The sequence below is a fragment of the Hemitrygon akajei genome, chromosome 8, assembly GCF_048418815.1.
Source record: "Hemitrygon akajei chromosome 8, sHemAka1.3, whole genome shotgun sequence".
NCBI classification, from domain to species: domain Eukaryota; kingdom Metazoa; phylum Chordata; class Chondrichthyes; order Myliobatiformes; family Dasyatidae; genus Hemitrygon; species Hemitrygon akajei.
Genome location: NC_133131.1, coordinates 23,011,349 through 23,038,204, shown reverse-complemented (window position 1 = coordinate 23,038,204; position 26,856 = coordinate 23,011,349). Strand labels below are relative to the sequence as shown.

The window sequence follows — 26,856 nt, the reverse complement described above, 5'->3', positions numbered from 1 at the left end:
ACAGCACATGATAGAGGCGTTGATGATTATTTTTGCTAGGCATGGGTGGCTGATAGCCCCAAAAGTATTTTGTTAAAAGAAGGGAGAATTGATAGTGGAGCTGTTCTCTAAATTCAAGTACTTCAACCAAAGTAAAGAGTTGGAAACTATATTTAATATATCCCATGTGACATGATAACAAATTACAACAGTGATCCAAAACAAGAATGCTTCTTGTGAAACATCAATTAAAAAGCAGATAATAACTTAAATCTGCAGATGACTCATACACATTTTTTTTATGGACTTCATAATTTCCAACAATTAAATCACTTTAATACTGCTGGGTTCACTGCAGGCAGGAAAGTCTAGAAGTGGAAGAATTTAATAACAAAAAAAAGGGGCATTCAATCGTACCTGACAAAATCTTCGAAGTTACGAAAGGCGACCATTGCTCCCATTCGCTGGCAAGGTGGAGTGAAAGCGGTGTCGAGCAGAACATCACTCACACTTGCGACGTGGAACATCCCATAATGGTTCAAGTTTGAGGAGAAAGACATTCTTGATTGCAATATAAAGATGAATAATTAGGACCAGGGGAGAAGCAATTCATGGCAATATTACAAAAAGAACCTCTATGGTCCCATTAGTGCAATAACACTTATGAGATTAAGCCATATTATACAATATTAATAACAAATGTGTAAATTCCTATAAATGAAATGACTCATGTCAGTTAACAATTAATAGTACATAAGGGAATTCTGTAAGATTCATCAATGAATTTGCTAATTGTATAACAAGTCAATTTTTTCATCTTATAAATCTATATAGATGACTATATACAAGCAAGCTAAAAGCTGGGATTCCAATGATTAACTGTGCAAGTCAGAATTCTAAATCAGCAAAAACGCAACTTGCACAACATGACGTATTCCTCAGCCCCACTATATCTGAACTAAGATCCACAAGAGAGAATGACTTCTGACTTTTAAAAAGAGAAAGAAGCCAAGGAGAGAAGCAATAGCAAGAGAAAGGCGAAAAATTAAAGAGAAAAATACTGAAGTCAGAGGGGAAAGAAGAATGTGGTGCAGCTATTCAGTTCCAACTCCTGTGGAATGAGACAAAGAGTTAACTTCTCAGGTTCAAGACTTCGTCCTGCCAAACAGACTCAGACCTGAAACATTAACTCTCTCTTTCTACAGATGCAGATACAGATCTTGTAGAATTAGTCAGCTCCATCATGGGTACTAGCCTCTGTAGTATCCAAGATACCCGCAAGGACGTGTGCCTTCGCAAGGCGGTGCCCATCATTAACGATCTCCACCATCCAGTACGTGCCCTCATCTCATTGTTGCCATCAGGTAGGAGGTACAGAAGCCTGAAGACAACACTCAGTGATTCAGGAACAGCTTCTTTCCCTCTACCATCCAATTCCTAAATGGACATTGAACCCATGGACACGATTTCACTACTTTTTAAAAATTTGTTTTTGCACTACTTATTTTAACTTAACTATTTAATAGACATACAGTATATATACTTAATGTAATTCAGTTTTTTCCCCTTTCTATATAGTTATCATGTACTTCATTGACCTGCTGCCATAAAGTTAACAAATTTCACAACATATGCCAGTGATATTAGACCTGATTTTGACGCTGACCGATCTGCTGAGTGTTTCCAGCATTTGCAGTTTGATTTTTATTTACTGTGGAGATTCGACCTCTCCAGGTACGTAACACCACAGATGCAGAACCATCGAAGAGCCTCAGCAATGTGTATTAGCAGCAAAATTATGAATTCTAATCACTGTTATCAGACCTATCACACCAAGTATCAGAATTAAGCCATTAAGTTACTGCGTCACCCTACAGGCTCGGAATAGTCTTTAAAGCACCTCTTGAGCAGTACCATTCTTCCCACAATCACTTAGACCACCTGCCATCAGTCAGAAGGTATTGCAGCCAAAGAACCAGAACCATCAGGCTGGGTATCAGCTTCTTCCCCCGGCTGTTAGGCTCCCCAACACCCAGCTGCCACCCAGCACACACGTACACCCTGTCTAAAAGCACAACACCACCAGTGCCCTCCCCCAACTCACTGACACACTCTCATGCTATCGTTTGTTTTATTATAATGGTGCCAGAAAGATTATACTGGCTTACTCAAACATCTACCTCGCACTTTATGTCAATCTGGCAATCTTCAGGTCACGTCACTCATATAGTTATGCTAATATTATTTTGTGGCTGTATTGTAACTATATGAGCTGTGTGTGATCATATGCATTGTGTTTGGCACTATAACCTCAGAGAAACTATGTTTTGTTTAGCTGTATGCATGTGTATGGTTGAGTGGCAATGAACTTAAACTTGAATTTGATAAGCATTCATCCCTCTCAAGGTTCAGATGATACCACTAACTCACCAACTACTTCAGGCCTAGGAACTTTTACCCCTAATCAGTTCCACTGCAATTAATCAATTAGCCTTCACTTTTTAAAATCTCAAGTATATCAACAATAGTGTACCAAATGATTTTAGAATACCTGTATAATCTTATCCATTCCATTTCTTTTATCTACCTAATAATCTTTCTTGAAAGCAATCTATATTTTTCTGTAGGCACTTGCAACTAGCTGTTTTGAACAATCTCTATAATATTTACTTTTGAAACATGTGTACGATATTTATTATCTACCCGTACATGAAGTCTAATTAGCTGATGGCAATTTAAGTTATTGATTCCGAATGATAATCAGTTCCTTCTGCCATTTATTTTGATTTTGCCTCATCTGTTGTACTAGGGTCCATCCAAAAATGTAGAACCTTGACAAGCTTTTCTCCACTGATAGCTCAGCTCCTAACATCAAATTGAAATGAACACTTACAATACCATCCTACCTTTTGTAATGCACGCCAATATCTTAAAACACATTTCCTTTACCTACAGTACATCGGATTGTCCTCTTTGCTGATCTCCACAATTCCACCATACATGACTTTTTCAAGAGTCCAACCACACCTTAATGTAGCGAACACTGCATTCAGCGAGTAGAGAATTTGTACATATCTTGAGAGTAAGTCACTAGCTAATTGTAGTAATAATATTAAGCACAATTTGCTTTCTCCTAAGACTCAAATGACTCTCATAAACACTGAAGAGGAATCCCAGTGTTTCCTGAATTGGCTTCAAGTTTTAGCCTCCTTTGAATATTGGAGAGAGATATCTGAAGCATGTGCCAAATTATATCATTAACACAATGGACTGGTCCAAGAAAGACTAACCATCTCATTTTGCCTCTCTTTTTATTGATAATTTGTAAGGATCTTACTGGGCCATGATCTCAAAACATCAAAGGTCAACAATCTGCCAAAACTAACTTACAATAACAAAATTAATTATTGCTTCTTTAAAGTTCCAAATGTGCTCAATTCGACATGAAAAGTTCTGCATTAATGGGGCCAGCTGCCAAGTTGCTACGTGAAGTGTTTATCCAGTTAGGTCCCATTCCATACCGATGGTCTGTATTTGGAGCACGTTTCCAATCATTTTTTTCTGGAATTTTTAATGTAACAAGGGACAAGGTGCTTCCCAGCACAATAAATGAAATCACTTGCGCAGGTAAAATTGATTCAATGTTAATGGGCACCTCAGCTCTCTACTATACCGTAAAAAGCAGGAACGTCCCTCTCTGCTTGATCAAGTACACTGTGACACTTTCACTTGTTAAATTGGAACAGCATACAATTAAGCATATCCGTTTCACAGACTGTGCCATAGTGAAAATGATCACATTTTCAAGCAGTTCAGATGTTATTTCTTTCCCCCACCACCTCCACCCCCCCCCCCCACCCCCACTCCCCTGGCCCCAACTCAAACCGAAACACAAGTCCTCAGGTACTGTCCATTATTTGTTCCAGTGCAATTCTTCACATTATTTATTCATTCTTCGGGATTTGGGAATCAGCAGTAAGCAGAGAATGCTAGCCTGGATAAGAAGCACCTGCAAGTCTTCAAATCAGACCATTTCCAATATTCGCACATGCTCTTCTCGGAGTGGCTAGGTTGCGAACAGAACAAAAAAAAGAGTCTGGCTCACTTTCACCTTCTACCAACTCATTAAGATTTCAGGAAATTAACCTAGAGCCTTTCAACCTAGTAATTCTACGTAATGGCTTTGTGCTCCTCTCTCGTCCCAGGGCACAATTTCTTGAAGGGAGTCAGAAAAATATGAATTTGAAGAACTTTATTCTCTCTTAAATGTTAAGGTTCACAAAGGCATGCTCTGCTGACAAATTATGGATCAAACATCATTCCGCATCACTAAAATACAATCCAAGGCCTAAACTGTGAAGTGTCTTATGCAGATAATCATATCCAGTTCACCAGATTGTACTTACACTGGAGATAATGAGAGAGAAAAAAAAACTTTGCTCTACTCTCCAGGGTGAACCAGTCGATTATCTGTTAGAGTTCAAGGGAATACAGTGAGTTTTCTAATAGGGGATAAGGCAATCTATAATTCAGTATTAATTATGGTTAATAAAGTTAATATCTATTTTTAATTAAAATTTTGAAAACGGTCATTTTTTGACCACAGTGTGAAGAATGCTGAAATATGGTTTGTAGTGAGAGGGAGAACCAGCTCCTCATTATGGAATTCATAGTAATACTGATTCACAACTACTCATTTGGAATAAGGAAAAAACAAAAACTATTTTCTCAAGAGACATGGGAACAGTCAGCCAATTACAAACCTCTGCAATTCCCGACATTAAAATAACTCAGCGTGCAACTATACAACAAACCAGTCATTTCAAATTAATACCCTGGACCCACTTCAAAAAGGAAAATTAGAGTGGGTCCATGACTAAATTGCATTTTTGTTCCAGGCTAAGAAAAAAATTATTTAACTGCATACACACAAGCTCAAATACTTTTTAATCAATGCCATTTTACTGCTGTGTTTTGCCAAGGAGGTAAATAGATTTACTGGGATTGTGAATACTGCCCTTTCTGTGGGTGACATTATGTTTCACATGGAATGGCACAACATTACTATAGGAATATACCTCCTCAGCCTCTGTCAGGTTGCGTGCTGCGCTGCAACTCAAATAGTGAGAAGCAGTATCTCGCTGTCAGCTGTAGAAGTGTATACTACATTGGCTAATTTTATAAATGAATGCCCAGAAAAACAGTCTGCAGCAGAATCATTGCATTTGGAAAGTAGGAGGTAACACCACCCTCAATGGCCCCTGGAATTTAAAATAAGTTGTCAGAATGTAGGTAAAAGGACAAAGGTCAATTTCTCTATGCATCTGCACTGTCTTCTGAAAGTTGTCAGGAGATAAAATTCCTCAAACTTGGCATTTCAACTGCTCTGTACGTGGCCACAAAAGTACTGCAGAGTTGTGGACACAGCTCAGCACATCACAGGAACCAGCTTCCCATTCCTTTGCCTCTGTCTATACATCTCGCTGCCTTGGTAAAGCAGCCAGCGTAACCAAAGACCCCACCCACCTCGCTCCCCCCTCCTAACAGGTAACAGCCACCAGGCTGAAGGAAGCTTCTATCCCACTGTTATTAGACTCTTGAATGATAAGAGGGACTCTTGGCCTCACAATCTACTTCGTCATGATCTTGCACTTTATTACTTATCAGTTTTATAGGTAGCATTTACACCTTATTCTAGATTTATGCACTGCGTAATGATTTGATCTGTATAAACAGCATGCAGGACAAGCTTTTCACTGTATCTTGGTGCATGTGACAGTAATAAACCAATACTGGTACCAAATACTTCTTCACTTCAGACAACATAAAATTCAGTCGCTTACTACCTAGGTCATGTCCTCTTCTCATTAAGGTGGTACAGGAGTTTCAGGACTGACACCAATAGGTTCAGGAACAGTTATTATCCCTCAACCATCAAGCTCTTGAACCAGTGAGGATAACCTCACTCAACTTCATTTGCCCCATCACTGAAATGTTCCCACAACCAATGGACCTACTTTCAAGCTCTCTTCATCTCATGTTCTCAATATTTAATGCTTATTCATTTATTGTTACTTTCTTTTTGTATTTTCACAGTTTATCATCTTTGGCGCACTGATTGTATATACAGTTGGTGAAGTCTTTCATTGATACTATTATGGTTACTATTCTCTTATGGATTTACTGAGTATACCTGCAAGAAAATTATTCTCAGGGTTGTATAAGGTGACATACATGTACTTTTGATAACAAATTTACTTTGAACTTTGAATCTAATTTCCTTGGACCAAAGTAGGCTGAGAGGCAACATGACGAAGGTATAGAAATATACTTCAATCATGAGTTAGAATGCATCAATCAAGGCACAGAGCCTGCCTCGCAGAGTGAGGGCTCAAAACTATAGGACAGAGGTTTAGGGCAAGAGGGAGGGAGTTTAAAAGGGAACCTGAAGGAAAGTATCTCATACAAGTAGCTGATCTCTGGAATACTACCAAGGAAGTGGAAGAGGGTGGAACAATGATGACATTTAAGAAGCATCTGGATGGGTAACTTGAATGAGTAAGACATACCAGGATATGGAATTAATGCAGGTAAATGGAATTAGTATCAATAGGCATGACAGTCAGCATTAAGAGGGTAGGCTAAGAGCCTGCTTCTATGCTTATAACACTCTGATCTCCATGACACATCTGAGCACTCATTTTTATTAAATATCCAATCAAGCACCGGGAACTTCTACAATAATTGGACTAAGTTCTTGGGGGGGTGGGGAATTCAGAAAGGAAATCCAGATTTTCCTTTAAAACTTCCAAGTTAGATTCGCTTTGGATCCAGAGGAAGGGATGCACAAAGTAACATGCTCTGCATTGTTTAGTTGCAGAGCAGGTCTGTAACTTAAAATGGTCCTTGCAGCACATCAGTTTCTTAAAGCACATGATCATGCCTTCAACACACATATAATGCTGGACGAGCTCAGCAGGCCAGGCAGCTTCTGTGGAAAAAAAGTACAGTCTGTACTTCCCGCCACCTCCCCCCTCATAGACACTGCCTGGCCTGCTGAGATCCTCCAGCATTTTGCACGTGTTGCTCAGATTTCCAGCATCTGCAGATTTTCTCTTGTTTGTGAGATCATGCTTTCAAATAGTGCAAACTTCACTCAAATTTACATTCGGTGGCCATATGGTCAAGAGGAAAGTGGAGATAGATTTTCTCAAAGATGCAATGGAATACAGCTGTATTTTACTTTATTTAATGATTAATCCATATTGTTCAATAAATCCTGGTAATCACAAGGAACTGGTAACTGAAACTATAGGAAAGTAGTGAAGAAATCAATGAAAAAAGGCAGCAAGAATGTTAGTTTAAGTAGAATAGTAACTTTATCAAGAGCTTTCTCACAAAATGAGATGATGTTTCCTTCCCCTATTTATGTTTGTAAGTCCAGTTCAAATTACGAGAAATCAACTGCATAATGTTATAAATTATATAAAATTATAAAACGATTGTACAGTACCTGTTAAGTGTGGGGATGTTCCCTCTGAAATCAAACAATTACCAGCAGGTTAGTAATGGGGATTAAAAGTAGATTGTTATCATTTATCAAGTTAAAGTTCACTTTCACCAGGAATTAGAATTTGAATTGATTTTCAACCAATTTTAAACCCATGCACCATTTCAGCAATTGCATTTGTGATCGAACTGCTTTCAAAAAAGGGGTCCGTTCAAAACTGATGGATCTTCTTATTGTTCGTTCCACCACTGGCAAAGTCTTCAGCTGCCAATGCCCCAGGTTCAAGTGTCCCTTCTCTGAATTGCCACCTCTTTACACCTGTACTTCTATCCAGACAAGAATCCCATCTCCTTGACAAAGCTTTTGATTACCTGTCTCGGGAATTCCATACATGAGCATCAAGTTATTTGTTTGGGAACACCCCCATAAAGTGCCTTAGAATCGTTTTGCTCCACTTGCGCTCCCATACAAATCTGAGTATGGCATAAAGGAGGATTCCACTGACATGTGAAAACACCCGCTAAAAAGCATTTTATTTCAATCTTATTCAATTACTGTGACTCAGTTTAGGAAGAAGTGCAAGTAGAAACATCCACTACACGGCTTTCCTCACTGACCCTTTTGACTCATGAATTGCACAAATCACCTTGGTGTTCTTGAAAAGCATTGAATTGCCTGGAGGCCATATTATGATCAACTCTATAACAATGTATTCAGGCAATTTATTTTAAAATGAAACAGCTAATGTTTATATAAAATACTTGCATAATGCAATGGACTTTATTTCAGCTACCGTACTACTGCCCTTTTATGGTGGGCCAGGATTTAGCCCCGAGTACTCCTATCAGTCAAATCTTCCTGCTTTGCATAGATTACGGTCCTTTTAATTAATACATAAATATCTTGTGATTTTCCACACATCAAGAACTGAATTTGTAATCAAACTGAGTCACCTTGGAATTTACGTGGTTTGTATGATACAGCATATAAAAGCTCTGGAACCAGGATCTCAACCTGCTCTCCTAAATGTAAACACGCAAAAACAGGCTACAACTCCCTCCAGTTTTGATTGATCTTCATACACATGCAATCAAAATTTCTCTTAGCCTTTACCATCAGCTTAGAAAATTTCATTTCATTTTTATTTTCACGGCATTCAAGTCTTTGCATCTGAAACATTTCATCTGACAGAAGTGGCTCTCATTCCTTCAAGATTTCCATGTGGGGAAAAAATACACAGGCAAGACGCATGCTAATAGTGGCATTTAAATCAAGCCGTGATTTGGTGACAGTGCAGGCCACGTTTTTATAAATCAGAAGGCGAAGCATAATAAGGTGAGAATTGATGCATTTCACTTATGTAAACCTTACTGCCATTAACATTTAAAGTGATATTGTTGCATTGGGCATGCTCCAGTAAAACAAATTACACCACACAGCTTTCCCTAGATCTCAGCCATAAAACAGATTTACACAGTTAATACTTATTGCTAAAAGTATGTATTCTGCTATTTTTCTGCAAAACAGTTTGAAGGCTCTTTTATCACAATTATATCATAACACTCCATGTTAATAGAACTCTGTGAAGATTCTCAAATTGGATTTGGTCACGTCTGATTTAAAGTAGCATACTATCTTCTTTATGAAAGACTAAGTTTTGTAATAATGACAAATACTGTATATTGTTTTTTTAAAAAAAATCTTGCATAGGTAAATGAAGTTACCATTTCGTTCCAGCAAATTCACAATCTAATCTCATTGTTTACTCCACCTTTGGTAGGAGTTACATAAACTATAAAGAATGGCAGCTAACTCAAATGGCAACTACGCTGTCCCTAGAAGCGGCACACACCGGACAAGGTAGTTGTAGAATTTGATTTGTCTTCTGTATCAAGTTATCTCAGTGAGGAGGGTGAAATTATACAGTTATAACTGGCAACACCATACACATACTGAGAAAGGAGAGAGAAAAGCAGTCATAATTTACAATACTGGCCATTATTCCACAAATCTGTCCACAGAAATGCAATCTACAATGGGTGAACAAAAGGCTTCACCCAACTCACCTGGTTAGCCAACTTACAAACAACCTTTGTATAGTTTCACAGCTAAAGAAAGACCACTTAATGAGTTAAGAGGGATACATAGTGAGGTATTCCAGTTTGAGTCAATGTTTGTGGGAAAAGTTGAAAAGAGTATAAAATAAGATGCACCGATGCAAATTATTAAAAACATTAAAAGTGACCCAGTTAACAGGAGACAGCCAGTGCTACGGACCAACTGCAACCACTCAGTGGCCACAGTATTAGGCACAGGAATGAAACACGGTGTAGTCCATTCACTTCAACGGTCAACACGTTGTGCGCTCAGAGATGCTCTGCTGTAACACATGGTTATCTGAGTTACTGTCACCTTCTTGTCAGCTTGAACCAGTCTGGCCATTTGCCTCTGACCTCTCTCATTAACAATGTGTTTCTGCCCACAGAACTGCTGCTCACTAGATTTTTTTCTGGTTGTTTTGTGTTTTTTTTTTACACTACTCTCTATAAACTCTAGGGATGGTGGCGCGTGAAAATCCCAAGAAATGAGCAATTCCTGAGATCACAAACCACTCTGTCTGGTGGCAGCAATTATTCTATGTTCAAAGTCACTTAGGTCACATTTCTTACCCATTTTGATATCTGGTCTGAACAACAACTGAATTTCTTGACCATGCGTGCATGCTTTTATGCACTGAGTTGCTGCCACATGATTGGATGATTAGATATTTGCATGAATGAGCAGGTGTATACAAGTATTTAATAAAAGTGGCCACTGAGTGTCTATGTAACATTTTAAAGGCATTCAAGATCATGAACTGCAGGACAGCAGTGATGAAGACTTTCATACTGTTATGTCCTAAGTAATCCAATGTCTACCAATCTGAGGCAGAGCAGAAGCTTCCCTGTATGAGTCATACATGGGTGCCATAACACTATAGAATAACTGTTTAGAGATGTGAAGAAGATCGAAACTGAACTGCTAATCATTTGAAAGTTGCATCAGTGTTGAAATGAGCATGGTAATGGATACTTCACCTTTCCAGCAATCATTATGCCAGAACACTGATCTTGTCTGCACAGTTATGATTGTTCAATAGTATTTTATTACAAGAAAAATAGAAGACAACATAATCACCCCCAGAAACCCAAAATTTTCTGTCAAAACAAATACATTTTCATCCTGCTCGCCCAGTTGCAAGTATGCCCAATGCACAATTATAGAGTAAAATTGAGTTGGTATGGAACAAAAAAAAAGAAAATAGGATTGTGGATCCAAGTGATTATAACACTGCAGTCAGTGGGTCAGAACACCATTAAGCACATCCACACAGAGCACTGTTGCAGGAAAGCAGCATCCATCATGAGGGACACCCACAACCCAGGACTTGCTCTCTCATGTTGCTGCCATCAGGAAGGTGGTACAGAAGCCTCAGGACTCACACCACCAGGTTCAGGAACAGTTATTAACCCTTAAACATCAGGCTCTTGAACTAGCAGGGTAACTGCACTCAATTTCACTCACCCCATCACTGAACTGTTCCCACAACCTCTGAACTCACTTTCAAGGACTCTTCTTCTCACGCTGTCAATATTTATTGCTTATTTATTTATTATTATTACTTTTCTTCTCCCTTCTTCTTGTATTTACACAGTTTGTTGTTTTTGTACACTGGTTGCCCACCCTGTTAGTGCAGTCTTTCATTGACTGTATTATGGTCATTGTGTACGTCCAAATGAAAAGGAATCATAAGGTTGTATATGGTGACATATATGTATTTTGATAATAAATTTACTTTGAACTTTATTAAACAGAAAGAAAAATAGCTCCAGTGGGAGGAGGAAGGACACAAGAAGAATTTCACGTTGTATACTTTGGTAATAATAAATTAACCTTTGAACAAATGCTAGCATGGGAATACCTACAATTATTCAACCGATGAATTCTGCAACCCTGCCAAGACTGGTCACTATGAAAATGAACAAGAGACAAAACAGAAACAAAACAACACATTTCACTGTGCATTTCCATGTGCACGTGATAAATAAATCTGAATCTGAAAATCAGAATTATTCCATTTTTTTCTTTCCCAAGCCTATCCTGAATTGCATGGACTTGAACAGGTTGGGTGAGTGGGCAAATGTATGGCAGATGCAGTTTAATGTGGATAAATGTGAGGTTATCCACTTTGGTGGCAAGAACAGGAAGGCAGATTACTATCTAAATGGAGTCAATTTAGGAAAAGGGGAAGTACAACGAGATCTAGGTGTTCTTGTACATCAGTCAATGAAAGCAAGCATGCAGGTACAGCAGGCAGTGAAGAAAGCTAACGGCATGCTGGCCTTTATAACAAGAGGAATTGAGTATAGGAGTAAAGAGGTCCTTCTGCAGCTGTACAGGGCCCTGGTGAGACCCCACCTGGAGTATTGTGTGCAGTTTTGGTCTCCAAATTTGAGGAAGGACATTCTTGCTATTGAGGGAGCGCAGCGTAGGTTCACAAGGTTAATTCCCGGAATGGCGGGACTGTCATATGTTGAAAGATTGGAGCGACTGGGCTTGTATACACTGGAATTTAGAAGGATGAGAGGGGATCTGATTGAAACATATAAGATTATTAAGGGATTGGACACGCTGGAGGCAGGAAGCATGTTCCCGCTGATGGGCGAGTCCAGAACTAGAAGCCACAGTTTAAGAATAAGGGGTAGGCCATTTAGAACAGAGATGCGGAAAAACTTTTTCACCCAGAGAGTGGTGGATATGTGGAATGCTCTGGCCCAGAAGGCAGTGGAGGCCAAGTCTCTGGATGCATTCAAGAGAGAGTTAGATAGAGCTCTTATAGATAGCGGGGTCAAGGGATATGGGGAGAGGGCAGGAACAGGGTAACGATTGTGTATGATCAGCCATGATCACAGTGAATGGCGGTGCCGGCTAGAAGGGCCGAATGGCCTAATCCTGCACCTACTGTCTATTGTCATTCGTTTCCCGGGGGTGGAAAAAAAAACACAATTGCAGACCTTGACAAATGCAGTGTTTAATGGAGCTAAGATGACATTTTTTAGTCGAACATCAAAGTCAAGATGAATCGGCCACTGTCCTACGGAATTGGTCAGCTTCTGGATGGCGAGTCTGCATTTGCTGCCTTCGGCTACTAACAGACAGATACCAAGGGAGACAGCTTACCTGTTAGGATGGGACGTGGGCAGCATGAACTGAAATTCCACAATGCAAGTTCCGTCCTGCAACTGCCTATGCTGTACACTGTTCAGCTCATATGCTATGTAGGCTCTTCTCACATACACCTGCACGAAAATGGCAGACATTACATCAAAAATCTGTCATCTGGATACAGTGGAGAAGAGACAATCTAGGTACTTAATGAGAAGCAAATTATTTTACTTCATCTAACCTTTCCCCCCTATTACCCCAGCTCTATTCACTCACAGGGCAAACACTGGCGAGTTCCCTTTGCTGAAGGGTCAGAATATACTCTCAGATTGAGGGGTGCTTTGGACTGACCCAAGGAGAAATCATGTTACTTAGAAAGTTGAAAGTTTTCAAATATCCACAGCCTCTTGGAGAGGGATCTGCAATCATTCTATGCAAGGGACAAAGTGATGGATTTTTGATATCAGGAACATAGGGATTATGGAGGACAGTGGTCAATTTAGTTACAGCATGCTCTAAGGGCCTTTTTCCTGACTCTTCTTCTTATTTTTCCACAGCCAAACAATTCAAATTCAAACTCACACAGGTTGAATGGCCCTTTGGTGGCACCTCCAAAACCCTGCCCTATATAGGTCAAGTCTTTTGGCAAACAGCCAGAAAATTAAAAGTAAATATAATGGTTTTGGATACCTTCCTTTCAGTGCAACCATTAACTCAAAAAGAGCCCACAAACAGAAATGGCTATTCTCAACAAAGTTTTCAGATATCCAATTTTATATATAGAGTCAGAGCAATTTGGTATGGATAGAAGCCCTTTGGTCCAACAACGTTGACCATGGTACCTACGTAGCTGGTCCTAAATTCCTGCATTCAGTTCATATCCTTCTAACAATTGCTTTCTTGTTGGCTGCGTTCAATGTAATTGCACTCACTGATGGTTTATCTCTCACCCTAACAAAAATGTGCTTTTCCTGGACTCTTGCTACCACATTCTTGATACCTCACCCTTGCCATCCATTCTTTTCCTTTCAAACAGGCTCACCCAATCAACCGTTTAATTCCAAATTAACCCTGCTCTAGTTTAGGACCATAAACACATAGAACCCACCTGACCTATCCTTAATCATTACCACCTTAAAACTAGTAGATTTATGGTCACTTGTGCCAAAGTGCTCCCAGACTGTCATTTCAGTTACTTGCCCTAACTCATTCTCAGAGAGGAAGTCGAGTACTGCATGCTCCTGAGGAGAAACAGCTTCTCATCTCACCTCCAGCTCCACTGTGTGACACTCACCTCCAGAGCTGCCATTCTCACCACCTGGTTACTATGATAGAAGAAATTGGGAAGAACATCAAAGATGGATGTCTCTGACAGGATTAGCTTCTGTAAAGAGAAAAAAGAATGCAGAAACAAGTTTTAATAAATATGGCACAAGTCAAGTTTTAATATTGCAGTGCAATAATTACAGATAATATCCTCATAGAAGTCAAAATCATTTCAAAAAAGATTATTTTCGAACATTAATACAGGCAACATCCATGTTTCAGCAGATCAGGTAATGGAATTTTGCCCTTATGGGAATTCACAAATCATTATCAAAAATTCTGAGATATAGAATAAAATTTCAGTCCCATAAAATGTGCATGTCAATTTTTATTCTTTTCCAACCCCTACTTCTTGATGCATACACGGGGGGGTGGCTTCACGTTCCAGAAAATCACAATATAGGCAGTTTTCTGGGAATGCAAACTCTCCACAACATCACCCCACATAACACAGGGGGTAACAGTATCTAGTGAACGTGACCAGACGGCACACTATTTTGCATCTGTTCTGTGTTGTACAGTTATGAGACCACCCCTACAATTGTTCACCCCGAATTCATATGCAAGATCTCTCGCTGAAGACCAAGTAGGTGTTGCATGTGGCCTCAGCAAAAGAAGAGTACAATAGTATCTGACCAAGTCAAAGAGGTCTCCAAGGTGCTGCTTTTCTTTTCCAGCAGTGCAGAGGTGTTTCTACTCTCTGGCACTGCTTTTTATCATGAAGAAGTACATTAACTTCAGACTCCCTTTCTATTACACTTCTTCATTTTTTTCCCCCAAGTTGATTACTTAAACTCACAAGATTCCTCAGATGCAGGAAATTTCGTGCAAGACACTCAAAATACTGAAGGAACTCAGCAAATCAGGCAGCATCTATGGAGGGGAATAAACAGTCAATATTTTGGGCCAGCTGCACATATCAACTTCTGCACAGAACAGGCTGATATGCTGGAACTCGTCAACATTAAGAAAGAGGATGTGCTGAAACTTTCAAAACACATTAAGATATTTATCTTCAGACAGATGGAATATACCCCAGGTTACTACAGGAAGTGAGGGAAGAGACTGCTGCACCTTTGGCGATGATCTTTGCATCCTCACTAGTCATAGTAATAGTACCAGATGATTAGAGGGTGCAAATATTATTCCTTTGTTCAAGAAAGGTATTAGCAATAACCCTGGGAATTATAGATTAGTGAGTCATATGTCAGTAATGAGCGCACTATTGGACAGGATTTATGAACATTTGGACAAGAATAGTCTGATTAAGAATAGCTTTGTGAGGGGTAGGTCATGCCTCATGAGACTGATTGAATTCTTTGCGGAAATAATAAGACAAATAGATGGCGGAGAAGGCAACTGGATGCATATGGATTTTAGTAAGATGTTTGACAAAGTTCCCATGGTAGACTCATTCAAAAAGTCAGTAGGTATGGGATCCAGGGAAAGTCAGCTGTGTGGATTTAGAATTGGCTTGCCCACAGAACGTGGAGGGTGGCAGTAGATGGGGCATATTCTGCCTGCAGGTCGGAAACTACTGGTGTTCCTTTCCTCAGTGATCTGTTTTTGGGACACCTGCTCTTTACTAATTTTATAAATACCTTGGATGAAGTGGAAGAGTGGGTTAGTAAATTTGAAGATGACACAGAGGTTGGTGGTGCTGTAGACAGTGTAGAAAGTTGCTGTAGGTTACAACAGGACATTGATAGGATGCAGAGCTGGACTGAGAAGTGGCAGGAGTTCACTCCGGAAAAGCTTGAAGTGATTCATTTTGGAAGGTTAAGCCTGAAGGCAGAGTGCAGGGTTAATGTTAGGATTCTTAACAATGTGGAGGAACAGAGCAATTTCGGGGTTCACATCCATAGATCCCTCAAAGGTGCACTGCAAGCTGACAGGATGGTTAAGGCAGCATACAGTGTGTTGGCCTTCATCAGTCAGGGGATTGAGTTCAAGAGCTGCGATCTAACGTGACAGCTCTAGAAAACTCTGGTTAAACCACACTTGAGAGCATTATGTTCAGTTTTGGTTGCCTCATTATAGAAAGGATGTTGGAGAGGGTGCAGAGATTTACAACGATACTGCCTGGATTAGAGTGCACGTCTTATGAGGATCGGTTGAGCAAGCTAGGGTTTTTCTCTTTGAAGAGAATAAGTACGAGAGGTGTACAAGATGATTAAGAAACTTATATGGAGTGGCAAGCCAGAAACTTTTTCACAGGGCAGAAATGGCAAACATGAGGAAGCACAGCTTTAAGGTGATTGGAGCAAAGTATAGGGGGCATTACATATGCATGGAGCAAGAATGACAATGGGGTAGTCTGATTAAACATTTTTACTGAGACATGTTAGTAATGGCGAATGCGGGGCAACTTGCAGTGTGGGAGCTACGAACAAGACGAAAACATGTGCGCACTCGAAAACCCACGAGTCTCTTGCGTATAGGAGGCCCAATCGATTTACAACACAATCAATCAGCCACGTGAATTCATGTATTCAATCGAATGTAGTTCAGCCCCCTCTCCTATAGATGGGAACCACAGAGGAAGAGAATAAGTTTTTTGTAAACATGTCGCACCAGACAGTCAGCCATTCTTGTCTAGCACATGGTGTCAGGACTGGTGTTTTGTCAGATTAACTGGGCCATGATATGAATGTTCCTGACTCGACCCTTGTATTATTTTTTTAACGAGGTCGAGTGGCTAGCTCAACCTCAAACTGGCATGGGTGGAAAGCGTGCTCGGGGGTGGCCCAACTTGGATTCGAACTCTGAAGCCTTCGCTCTGGAGTCCAGCACTGATGCCACTGCGCCGCCAGCCGGCCAAGGGAGTAAGTGAGGTAAACTGAGAGAAATGATGAAACGTCAGTCCCGCTTGGCACCGGTCAGTGGGCCAGCGCACTCCCATGAACTGCTGCAGAGGCAGCTTCCCTCTCTGTCCCTTCCTTGTTAGCCAATTTCAAGGGCAGCGGACTGTGAATCTCCTCTTCTCTTGATGAAGCATCCATTGGTTCATCTGCTGGGATGCCGGCTTCATCAGCAGAGGATGCTGCTAGGTCCCCTGTCAATTCGCTGACACACATGATCCAAATGTCACTGAACAATTCGCCTGCCTGTCAGCTCGAGTTCTGCCACTTGACTGTGACAATGCTGAAAGACAGCCAGTAGCCAATTTTCTTCCTTGAGATGCATATGTAGACTTTATCTCTGGCACCAAACGTTTGCAGACTAGTGTGCATTCTAGTTTTATAGCCTCTTGCATGCCACAAATTCACTCCTGGACAGCCAGTTGCAGGAAATCTGGTCTCTGTGGCTAGTCAAGTTCTTCTACCTTTGGGCCCACTGTATACGGCCTTGTAAAACTTGGGCAGGCAGTTCTCCTTAAATGTGAACTAAGCCACCAGATCACGATATTGACCAGAAGTGTCAGCTTGAAAACCTCAGTGGTACTTTTGTAATAGAGAATCCAATGCAGGGGTCCCACTAATAGAGCTGAAGCATGACAGTACCAAGGAAATTGTTTTAATCTAATTTCTGCTCAGCAAATTAGGCTGTTGTTCTCCCCTGATCACATACACGGGTAAATGAAACATGCCCCCTGGTGAACCACTTCTGCCATAAAGACACCACACTATCTCCAGCGTAGCTGTGGACCACAGATCTCAGCAGTTATAATTTTGGAATTGAGCATAAGGATAATTTGCTTACCATTGTGATGGCTGACCACGTACTTAACTCAAATTTCAATGGGATGGTTATCTACTGTGCATGTAACCAAGTAAGGCGGCTGCTTTTGGTGGCCCATGTCATAGGTTTGGAAAATAGTGGCCACTTCTTTGCTCTAGCTGTCTTCTTGTGTGGAATTGATGGTTGAATTCTGCAGTTTTCTCATGGCACATTGCTCCCAACAAAGCACAGCACCTCGAGGTACCCTACCTTCTGATAGAACTGGCAGACTGGCTCTTTATGCTTACAATCAGACCATTGGGCATGACTTCCCCCACAAAATAGCATCTTTGTGAAGATTTATGTGATCACTGTGGAGACTATAGGCCTGCGGGTCGGCAACCACTGGCCAGCATTGACGGTTTTTGGGAGGGGGCTCTTTTTCCAGTACTGCCTGAATCAGTGGTGAGCCATGGAGCATGCTTCATCGCTGGACAAATTGTGCACCTGTGTCCTCCAATTTTAGACTTCAACAATCAACACTTCAATAAGCATCGCTTCTTCGAATTTGCTTCGCTGAATATCTTTATACTTGCATTTCTGCACCAGGAGGGTCAGACCTGAGATGAATTCATCCACTTTCTCAGTGGAAGTCTCTGTAGTTGTGAAAACATGAAGCGTGCCATAAAGGACATTGTCCTGTGACTCCCAGTTAGATCAAATGAGTCTGTCAGTTCTAATTTGTTCTGTAGGTGCAGAGTATCGAAGTATTTCTGGCTGAGTTCTCCCAAGTGCTTCATCCATGTTTGCTGCTGGTGTTAAAATTGGTAAGAGTTCAATGTGGTCCAGAAAGGTTTCCTTCCATTATAACCAGGTTCCAAGAGTCAAGTTTTGCCATCGCTGTGGCCCAAAACAGATTACCGTAGATGCCGGATTATAAGCCGCTACTTTTTTCCCACGCTTTGAACAGCTTTGAACACTGCGGCCTTTACTACAGTGCGGCTAATGCATGGTTTTTTTTCATGCCGCCAAAAACATTTTGCCTCGTAACAGTAGACCAATAAAATTGATGAGTAGTTCACAGAGGTCCAATGAAATTGTACGATAAATCAAGCGCACTTTCACAATTAAATTATTGTAAATCAGTCATTTGTACTCACCCTCATCAACATGGAAAACACTCGAAGAAAAGCATTGTGCTGCCTTTATGGCAGTTATTTAGTTTATAATATTTTCGCTTAGTAATTCATTTGTTAGTATTTTCTAGTTAAAGTTAGAAGTGTTTTAAGTATATTTGTTTTCTGTACTACATCCCGGGATGCTATGACGTCACATCCGGTTTCGCCGCGTCTTGTGGGAAAATACCAGTTTGCGATAAACGGAAAGGTGGGGGCGAGCGCATTAGACCCGCGCGAGAACGCTGCTTTTAAGTTAAAGGCGATCAATAACTTTTCCTGGTAGGCTGCAGTATATATTTTTTTACCAGTCGTTAGGAGATATTGGAATGTTGTTCGTGCACTGTTCAGTAAAAAAAGTATACGCAACGTAATTTGTGTGTTACCGATACGTATGTATATTTAAAAGTAGCCGTGTTACAGGCACGGTTCGAATAAAAGCATTTGCAATATGTATTTGTTTATGTTACCATATGGATTTAATTAAAAGTTAAAAAATCCTCATGTGTAATATCTTTCTGTGTAAATATCTCATATTACAACGTGGGACACCTGCGGCTTAAAATCCGGTGCGGCTTGTACAAGTACAAAATTGATTTTCTTTCTAAAATTAGAGCCTGCGGCTTTTAATCAGGTGCGCTATGTAGTACGGAATCTACGGTAGGTGCTTGGAGTAAGGCTGTCATTCCTGATTAAATTCCATTCTCGTCACCAAATGTTACATATGCACCAAACAAAAACGACTAAACATTTTTATTGAATCACGTTTATAATGGTACACGATGTGCAACATAAAAGTGGGAGCTACACTTATTTGAAAACCCGTGCTGACGAAAGAGCCCTCCACAAGTAGGAGGCCCAATTAATCAGCTGCACGCACACTTGCCGATTCACACCACTGAACCGATACTGCTCAGGGGATTTTTTTTTTCTTTTGTTTGCTTTTTTAAAAAAAAAAGTGATTAGCTGGTGCATGGAACTCACTACCCAAGTTGGTGGTAGAGGTATATATATTAGGGACATTTCAGAGACTCTCTGATAGGCAGATGGATGAAAGAAAAATTAGGGTTGTTTATTTATTGAATGATACAGCACAGAGCAGGCCTTTCAGCCCTTCAGACCACACAGGCCCAGTAACCCACAACCCCGATTAACCCTAACCTAAGCATGGGACAATTTACATTAACTAATTAACCTACTCAGTACGTCTTTGGACTGTGACAGGAAACTAGCATATCCAGAGAAAACCCACGCACTCCACAGGGAGGACATACAGAGACTCCCTACAGCTGGCACCAGAATTGAACTCCGAACTCTGATGCCACGAGCTGGAATAGCATCGCGCTAACTCTGTGCAACTGTGCCGTGGATATGTGGGACAGAAGGGTGACATTGATTTTAGAGTAAGTAAAGGGTCGGCAGAACATGTGGGCCAAATGGCCTGTATTGTGCCGTACTGTTCTACATTCTAAACATCAATGTCATTTGACCAGAATGTCTATTTAAAACAGAAAGGATAATCAGTGCCCCAGTGGCCAGAGGCATTATTACAGAATAACTATATACAGATTGGTATTACAATTGGAAATACAGGAAGCAGCTACAATCACCTGAAGGTTCTCGATGCAGAACTGATGACCGTACATGTCAATAGCTGAGAGAAAGATAGACTCCACCTGATTGTGACGCAGCTCATAAGAGGGCAAGTGTGATGCGATCAAAACCTGTGAAGAGAGAACCGCAAAAAGAAATGTATTACACTGTGCATTTTCAAATAAAATGCTCAACTAAAATTAATTATACCAATTTTAAAAATAAAACAATATTATTTGCCAATCTCCAACAATAACCACAATAAGCAGTTAAAGAGTGAAAATTGAACTGCACTAAATGGAAACTACACAAAGTAGACAGCAAGTGGCCGTACCAAATTCCCTCAAATGATAAACCGTTAACAAATTATAGTTAATGAAAATCTGCATCTGATAGAATATCAATGAGTACAATGAAGGTAACATCTAATTTCCAAAACAACTTCAAAGACATTTAATCAAAATAACCCTGTGGGAGTACCCATCCATAGCACTGGCCTGAAACCAGAGGCACATAATTCTCACGCAGTGAGAGCTACATTGCAAAAGAGCATCCAGAAACTTCCCACTCCACATTAGGGGCTCATTTTACTCTGGCAGACATTTAAATCTTGTGTACGTCGTTAGTCATCGAAATACCCAGTGTCCCATCTGGACCTCCACCTTCAAGAAGCTCCTCCAAACTCCTCTCTGACAAGACTTTCATTACCTTTGCCCTAAATTCCAATGTTTGATTATGCCTCCATAAAGTATTTGTGATACTTCTTCAGTTTAAAGGCACTAAATGACTGCAGGTTGTTGCATTGTGTAAATGGTGAGTTCAACTCTCAAATTATGAAACTAACCGTAATAAATCTTGTGATTTGCAGGCTCGCATGAAACAAATACAAGAACTGTCCAATTGTAATTATATCTGAACAGATTCACAACATCTTTCCTGAAAAGGAATCCACTGTACACATCCAATCTTGCCAAGTAATTGACTCAATGCCCTTGGAAATGGTCCTTCACTATTCATATACATCTGTTATTCAGTCACCAAATATTAACCAAGGGTAGGCAATCATATTTATATGAAGAACAAAACACTATCCTGGTGATAATTATTCTGTTAAACAAACATTGTTTCAGGACAACTCATAAATTCATAAATGCATAAAACATTGTGTTGCACGTGACAAAAAGGAAGTGGCTAGTTCAAAGATTTAATGTCTTCATTACCAAGAATGTTTAGAAAAGATCATAAAATCAGAATCGCATTCTGATTCCACCCCCCCCCCCCCCCCCGGGACTGTAATGAAGACTGCTCTCAGAATTACCAAGCTTTAATTCAAGATTCAAGATTTCAGAACATTTATTATCAAAGAATGTATAAGTTAAACACCTTGACATTTGTTTGCTTACAGACAGCCATAAAGCAAGAAACCCGAAGAACCCAATTTTAAAAAAGACCATAAAACGGGAAAAAAACACACACACACACACATATCAGGCAAACAATCGAAGCAAACGACAGCATATTGAACCAGATTGAGTCCCTAGATCTGCTCTACAGAGCAACCAGATTAGGCCCAAACCTATTCATCTTACCCATCTCAGTTAGCGGGGGGGGGGGGGGGGAAAGTGTGAAACTTGCAGAGATAACAGCTGCTGGAAAGAGGAATGAACATTGAAGGAGAGTGAGCAAAATCAACTCGACCCTTGCCTCCGGTCCCGACAGTTGGGATTTTCCAGTCTATCAGAACCTATGTTTAAATTATCCAAACACTGGGTAGTGCTTCGCTCTAGGACCTGGGCTCTGGCACAGCGATAAGGTTAGGGGGCATCGCCCAAAGTTGTTCTCAATCTCACCAAACCAGCTCAACGCCTGGAGTGATCCTACCTCTCACCCAGGTTAGGTGGATGGGCATTGAAATTCTTCGGCATCAACTCCTCTCCAAATCATTCACTCTAACTGCGACAGTGATACGAACTCCACCTGCAGCCCCGTCTCGAACACATTACTCCTCGGCTTTGCGACGCACCAACATGGCCCACCCTTCAAATCAACTTCAACTATGCTGGCTTCTTCATTGTTTGCTGTGATAGTTGACCACAATTTACTCCTCTCCAGAGATGCTGCCTGCCCTCCTGAGTAGCTCCAGGACTTTCCATTTTTATTTAGTATTTCCAGCAACTGTTTTTTTTTTAAAAAACCTTTCAGTCAGCATACTTCACTCTAATTTCAAGGTGCTTATATTAACTTCAAGAGCTTGTAACATGTAGTCTTGGAAATTTAACACTCCAATTCCAAAGCTGCAGGTTTTCATTTTCTCTTGAAAAAAATAAAATCGTAATATTCAAACTTGAACTACTCTGATCGGTATCTCCGAAGCCCAGCACCCACTTGAATTCGGCACTGAAGTTAATGAGACATGCTTTACACCTTAAGCAATGCCCCTGAACTCTGAATTCAGGAGGCAAATACTGCAAGGAGATGGTGGTTCCTATCCACTCTCACAATCAAACCTTTGTGTTCCATTGGCTATCCAGATCCGAGATCAGTTACTTTCTCTATGATTCTCAAAATTCACCTTGAATGAAGCACCCAAATCCTAAAGACCACTCCAAAGTACCACTTAAAAAAAAAAATCTGTTAATCACCTTTGCACCTCCAAGAGGCCGTGGTTTGGAGGCTTGCATGCGTCAAGTGATCCGGAGAGTTATGTTGGCTGGAGTGAGGTCTTTATGTTTTGGCTCTTGGTAGGGTCAGTCATGCCAAACAGGTCAAAGGGTAGAGGACAGGCTAGGCTCAGGGGTTCAGCTCAGGGCTAACAACCCAGTGGTAAAACAAAAAATTGTTGTGGAAACAGCAATGAAGAACCTTCATACAACCAAGCACAACAATATTCTCGAGTCTCCACCCAGGACCTGCAATACTGAAAATCAAGAGGAAGCTACGGACATGAAAGAAGCCCAGAACACCACCTTCATTGATGCTCTAAACGCCAGTGGTATAACAGGCAGTAAGAAAGCGATAGTCCTTTCAGGTGTCAAATACAACCAGCCTTTCCTTTCGGCAGCAGCCTTCACTTTACTGCAATAATTCTACAATTTGTCCTTCTTGAAACTACAGACTACAGTTCCCAGTAAAATAGATAAATAAACTGGCTTTAGCAAATAAAAATGCAACTCTTTCCTAAATGCACCTTAGATAAAGCAGGGCCTGTGGAGAGTAGAGATAATATGTCAGAGACATATCATCAACATGCTGGAGACTGCACACGCAGAGGCTGCCTTCATCATCGCTGGTGGCTTTAATCGAGCATCGCTGACGAAATCTCTCTGAAGTTTTGGCAACACATCCAGCTGAGCCCTCGTGGAGATAACACACTTGACCACTGTTGTACTCCCATCCACAACACTTCTAGGCTCTCCTTCGCCCAGCTTTTGGAAAATCAGATCACTCTTCGATCCTGCTTTTGCCGACATACAGGCAGAAGTTGAAACAAGAGGCGGCTATAGTTAAAACCGTCCACTGTTGGTCGGACCAACCGGCCTCCGTGCTGCAGGACGGCTTCGACGACATCAACTGGAATGTCTTCCATGATGAGGATGTTCCCGAGTTCCCAGATGGAGCCATGTGCTTCATCCAGAAGCGCATCGACGATGTTGTTCCCCAGAAGCCGATCAGCGTCTTACCGAACCAGAAACCCTGGATCAATAGCTCTGTGCGAGCAGCCCTTACCACGCGACATAGAGCTTACACTACCGGCAATCAGCAGGAGCTCAAGAAAAGCAGCTACGATCTGTGCAAAGCAATCAAGGCTGCGAAACAACAATACAGGGAGGAGACTGAGTCAAGATTCACAATGAATAGCACGTGTGACTTGTGGCGAGGGCTGCATACCATCGCAGACTTCAGAACCAAACGTAGTGGTGCCACCAACATCGCAGCCTCCCTCCCAGACGAGCTCAATCGCTTTTACGCTCGTTTGATGTCGCTGCCCCTGAGCCTCCGAGGAAAGCCACCGCTACAACCTGCAACCTGGTCATCTCTGAGCCTGAGGTGTGCAGAGGTTTCCAACGAGTGGACAGTTGCAAGGCTGTGGGACCGGACAGCATCCAGGCCAAGTTTTCAGGATGTGCGCAGCACAACTGGCAAGTGTGTTTACAGACATTTTTAATCCCTCCCTCTCCCAGCGTAGAGTGCCCTCCTGCTTCAAATTATCCACCATGGTCCATGTACCAAAAAAGACCAAGGTAACATGCCTGAATGACTAGCTTCCTGTTGTACTCACCTCAATAACAAGCAAATGTTTTGAGAGGCTGATCAAGGGTTACATCTGCAGCATGCTACCACCCAAACTGGACCCACTACAATTCACCTACTTACACAACCGATCGACAGAAACAACAGCCACCGCTCTACATACCGTCCTTACACATCTGGAGAAGAAGGATGCTTATGTGAGATTGCTGTTCTTGGACTACAGTTCAGCATTCGAAACCATAATTCCTTCCAGGCTCAACAGAAAGTTCAGAGACCTCGGCCTTCACCCTGCCTTGTGCAGCTGGATCCTGGACTTCCTGTCAGATCGCTGGCAGGTGGTAAGAGTGGATGACTGTGTCACCACCCACAGCTCAAATCTGCTAATTAAATTTGCTGACGATACTACAGTGATTGGCCTAATCTCAAACAACGACGAGATGGCCTACAGGGAAGAAGTGAACTCTCTGACATAGTGGGTCTAGAAAACAACCTCTCCCTCAATATTGCAAAAACAAAGGAGCTGGTTGTGGATTATTGGAGGAATGGAGATGGCTAACCCCTATTGATATCAATGGATCTGGGGTTGAGAGGATAAACAGCTTTAAGTTCCTCGGCATCCACATCACCGAGGATCTCACGTGGTCTGTACACACCAGCTGAGTGGTGAAAAAGCACAACAGCACCTCTTTCACCTCAGACAGTTAAGGAAGTTTGGTATTGGCCCCCAATTCCTAAAAACCATCTACAGAGGCACAATTGAGAGCATCCTGACTGGCTGCATCGATGCCTGGTATGGGAACTGTACCTCCCTCAATCGCAGGACTCTGCAGAGAGTGGTGCACACAGCCCAGTGCATCTGTAGTTGTGAACTTCCCACTATTCATGACTTTTACAGAGACAGGTGTGAAAAGAGGGCCCGAAGGATCATTGGGGACCTGAGTCACCCCAACCACAATCCATTCCAGCTGCTATCGTCTGGGAAATGGCACCTCAGCATAAAAGCCAGGACCAAAGGCTCCAGGACAGCTTCTTCCACTAGGCCATCAGACTGATTAATTCACGCTGATTTGAGTGTATTTCTATGTTACACTGACTGTTCTGTTTATCATAAATTGTTATAAATTACTATGATTGCATGTTGCACATTAAGACGGAGATGTAACATAAAGATTTTTACTCATCTATGTGAAGGATGTAAGTAATAAAGTCAATTCAACATGGCCCTTCATAGGAACATGCATTGTATGTCTGGAGAAGATCGTCTTTCAGAAACATTAATTCTACATCTTTCTCTTGCTTGATCTGTTACGCATTTCAACCATCTTTTAAATACAAGCGATTCTGCAATTGCAGGAAATCCAGAGCAATACACACAAAATGTTGGAATAACAGCAGGTCAGGCAGCATCTATTGCTAGGACCTGTCTTGATAACGGGTCTCGGCCTGAAACATTGGCTGTTTATTCTTCTCCATAGGTACTGCCTGAGCTGCCGAGTTCCTTCAGCATTTTGTGTGTATTGCTCCACCATTTTTTTTGTTTTCCCTCAGATCAGGTCAAAGCTGTTTTGCTGCTACATTGGTCAATGATTAATTCCCAGCTTGCACAAGAAATAAATTACCTAGCCATTCAGCTCACTGATGTGTGCAAACTGGGGGAAGAGATTCCCTATATTACACTATTTCTAAAGTAATTATTTGGCTTTATATTGTTTTGGGATATTCTATAGCTCTGAAAGGCATGCTAAGCCTTTTTGGTGAAGAACAAACCACAAAGTAAGACTTTGCCTTGCCAGCAGCATTCACATTTCCAGTGTTACAACATACACAAGCTGGAGTATTATCTGAACTGACACAAAGTCGAACTCATCATCCATACCTGCCGAGCTCGGAGTGCTACTTTTGCATTGGTAGTCTTGCTTAGTTGCGTTAATTCAGTTAGAATAGCAATCAGCTCATCAGTTAGGGTAGGATCCCGACCACACAACTGGTCCTGAAAACAAACAAGTGCAAAAGAAAAAGAAAATACATTAGAAATGCAACTGCTTTTCATAAAGATAAATTAAATAGAAAAAAATATTAGCATGGAAAATTAATTGCAGAATTAATTTTTTTAACCCACAAAATATAAAGACGGTGCTAAGTAGTAACATTGCCTCT

At 41.1% G+C, this 26,856-nt stretch overlaps 1 protein-coding gene across 3 annotated transcripts in view; it reads right to left on the bottom strand.

The window, feature by feature from the left end:
* acaca (acetyl-CoA carboxylase alpha) overlaps positions 1-26,856 on the bottom strand; it is a 276,544-nt gene that overhangs the window by 162,069 nt on the left and 87,619 nt on the right. For 2 of the 3 annotated variants that reach the window (XM_073053437.1, XM_073053438.1), the window contains exons 25-30: positions 26,576-26,689; positions 20,466-20,579; positions 13,989-14,078; positions 12,710-12,828; positions 7,493-7,516; positions 397-540 (exon numbers count right to left, since the gene is read on the bottom strand). In XM_073053437.1, the coding sequence (XP_072909538.1) occupies positions 397-540; positions 7,493-7,516; positions 12,710-12,828; positions 13,989-14,078; positions 20,466-20,579; positions 26,576-26,689 (605 nt within the window). The remainder of the gene's footprint in view (positions 1-396; positions 541-7,492; positions 7,517-12,709; positions 12,829-13,988; positions 14,079-20,465; positions 20,580-26,575; positions 26,690-26,856) is intronic. The other variant, XM_073053439.1, reaches the window with a different exon arrangement.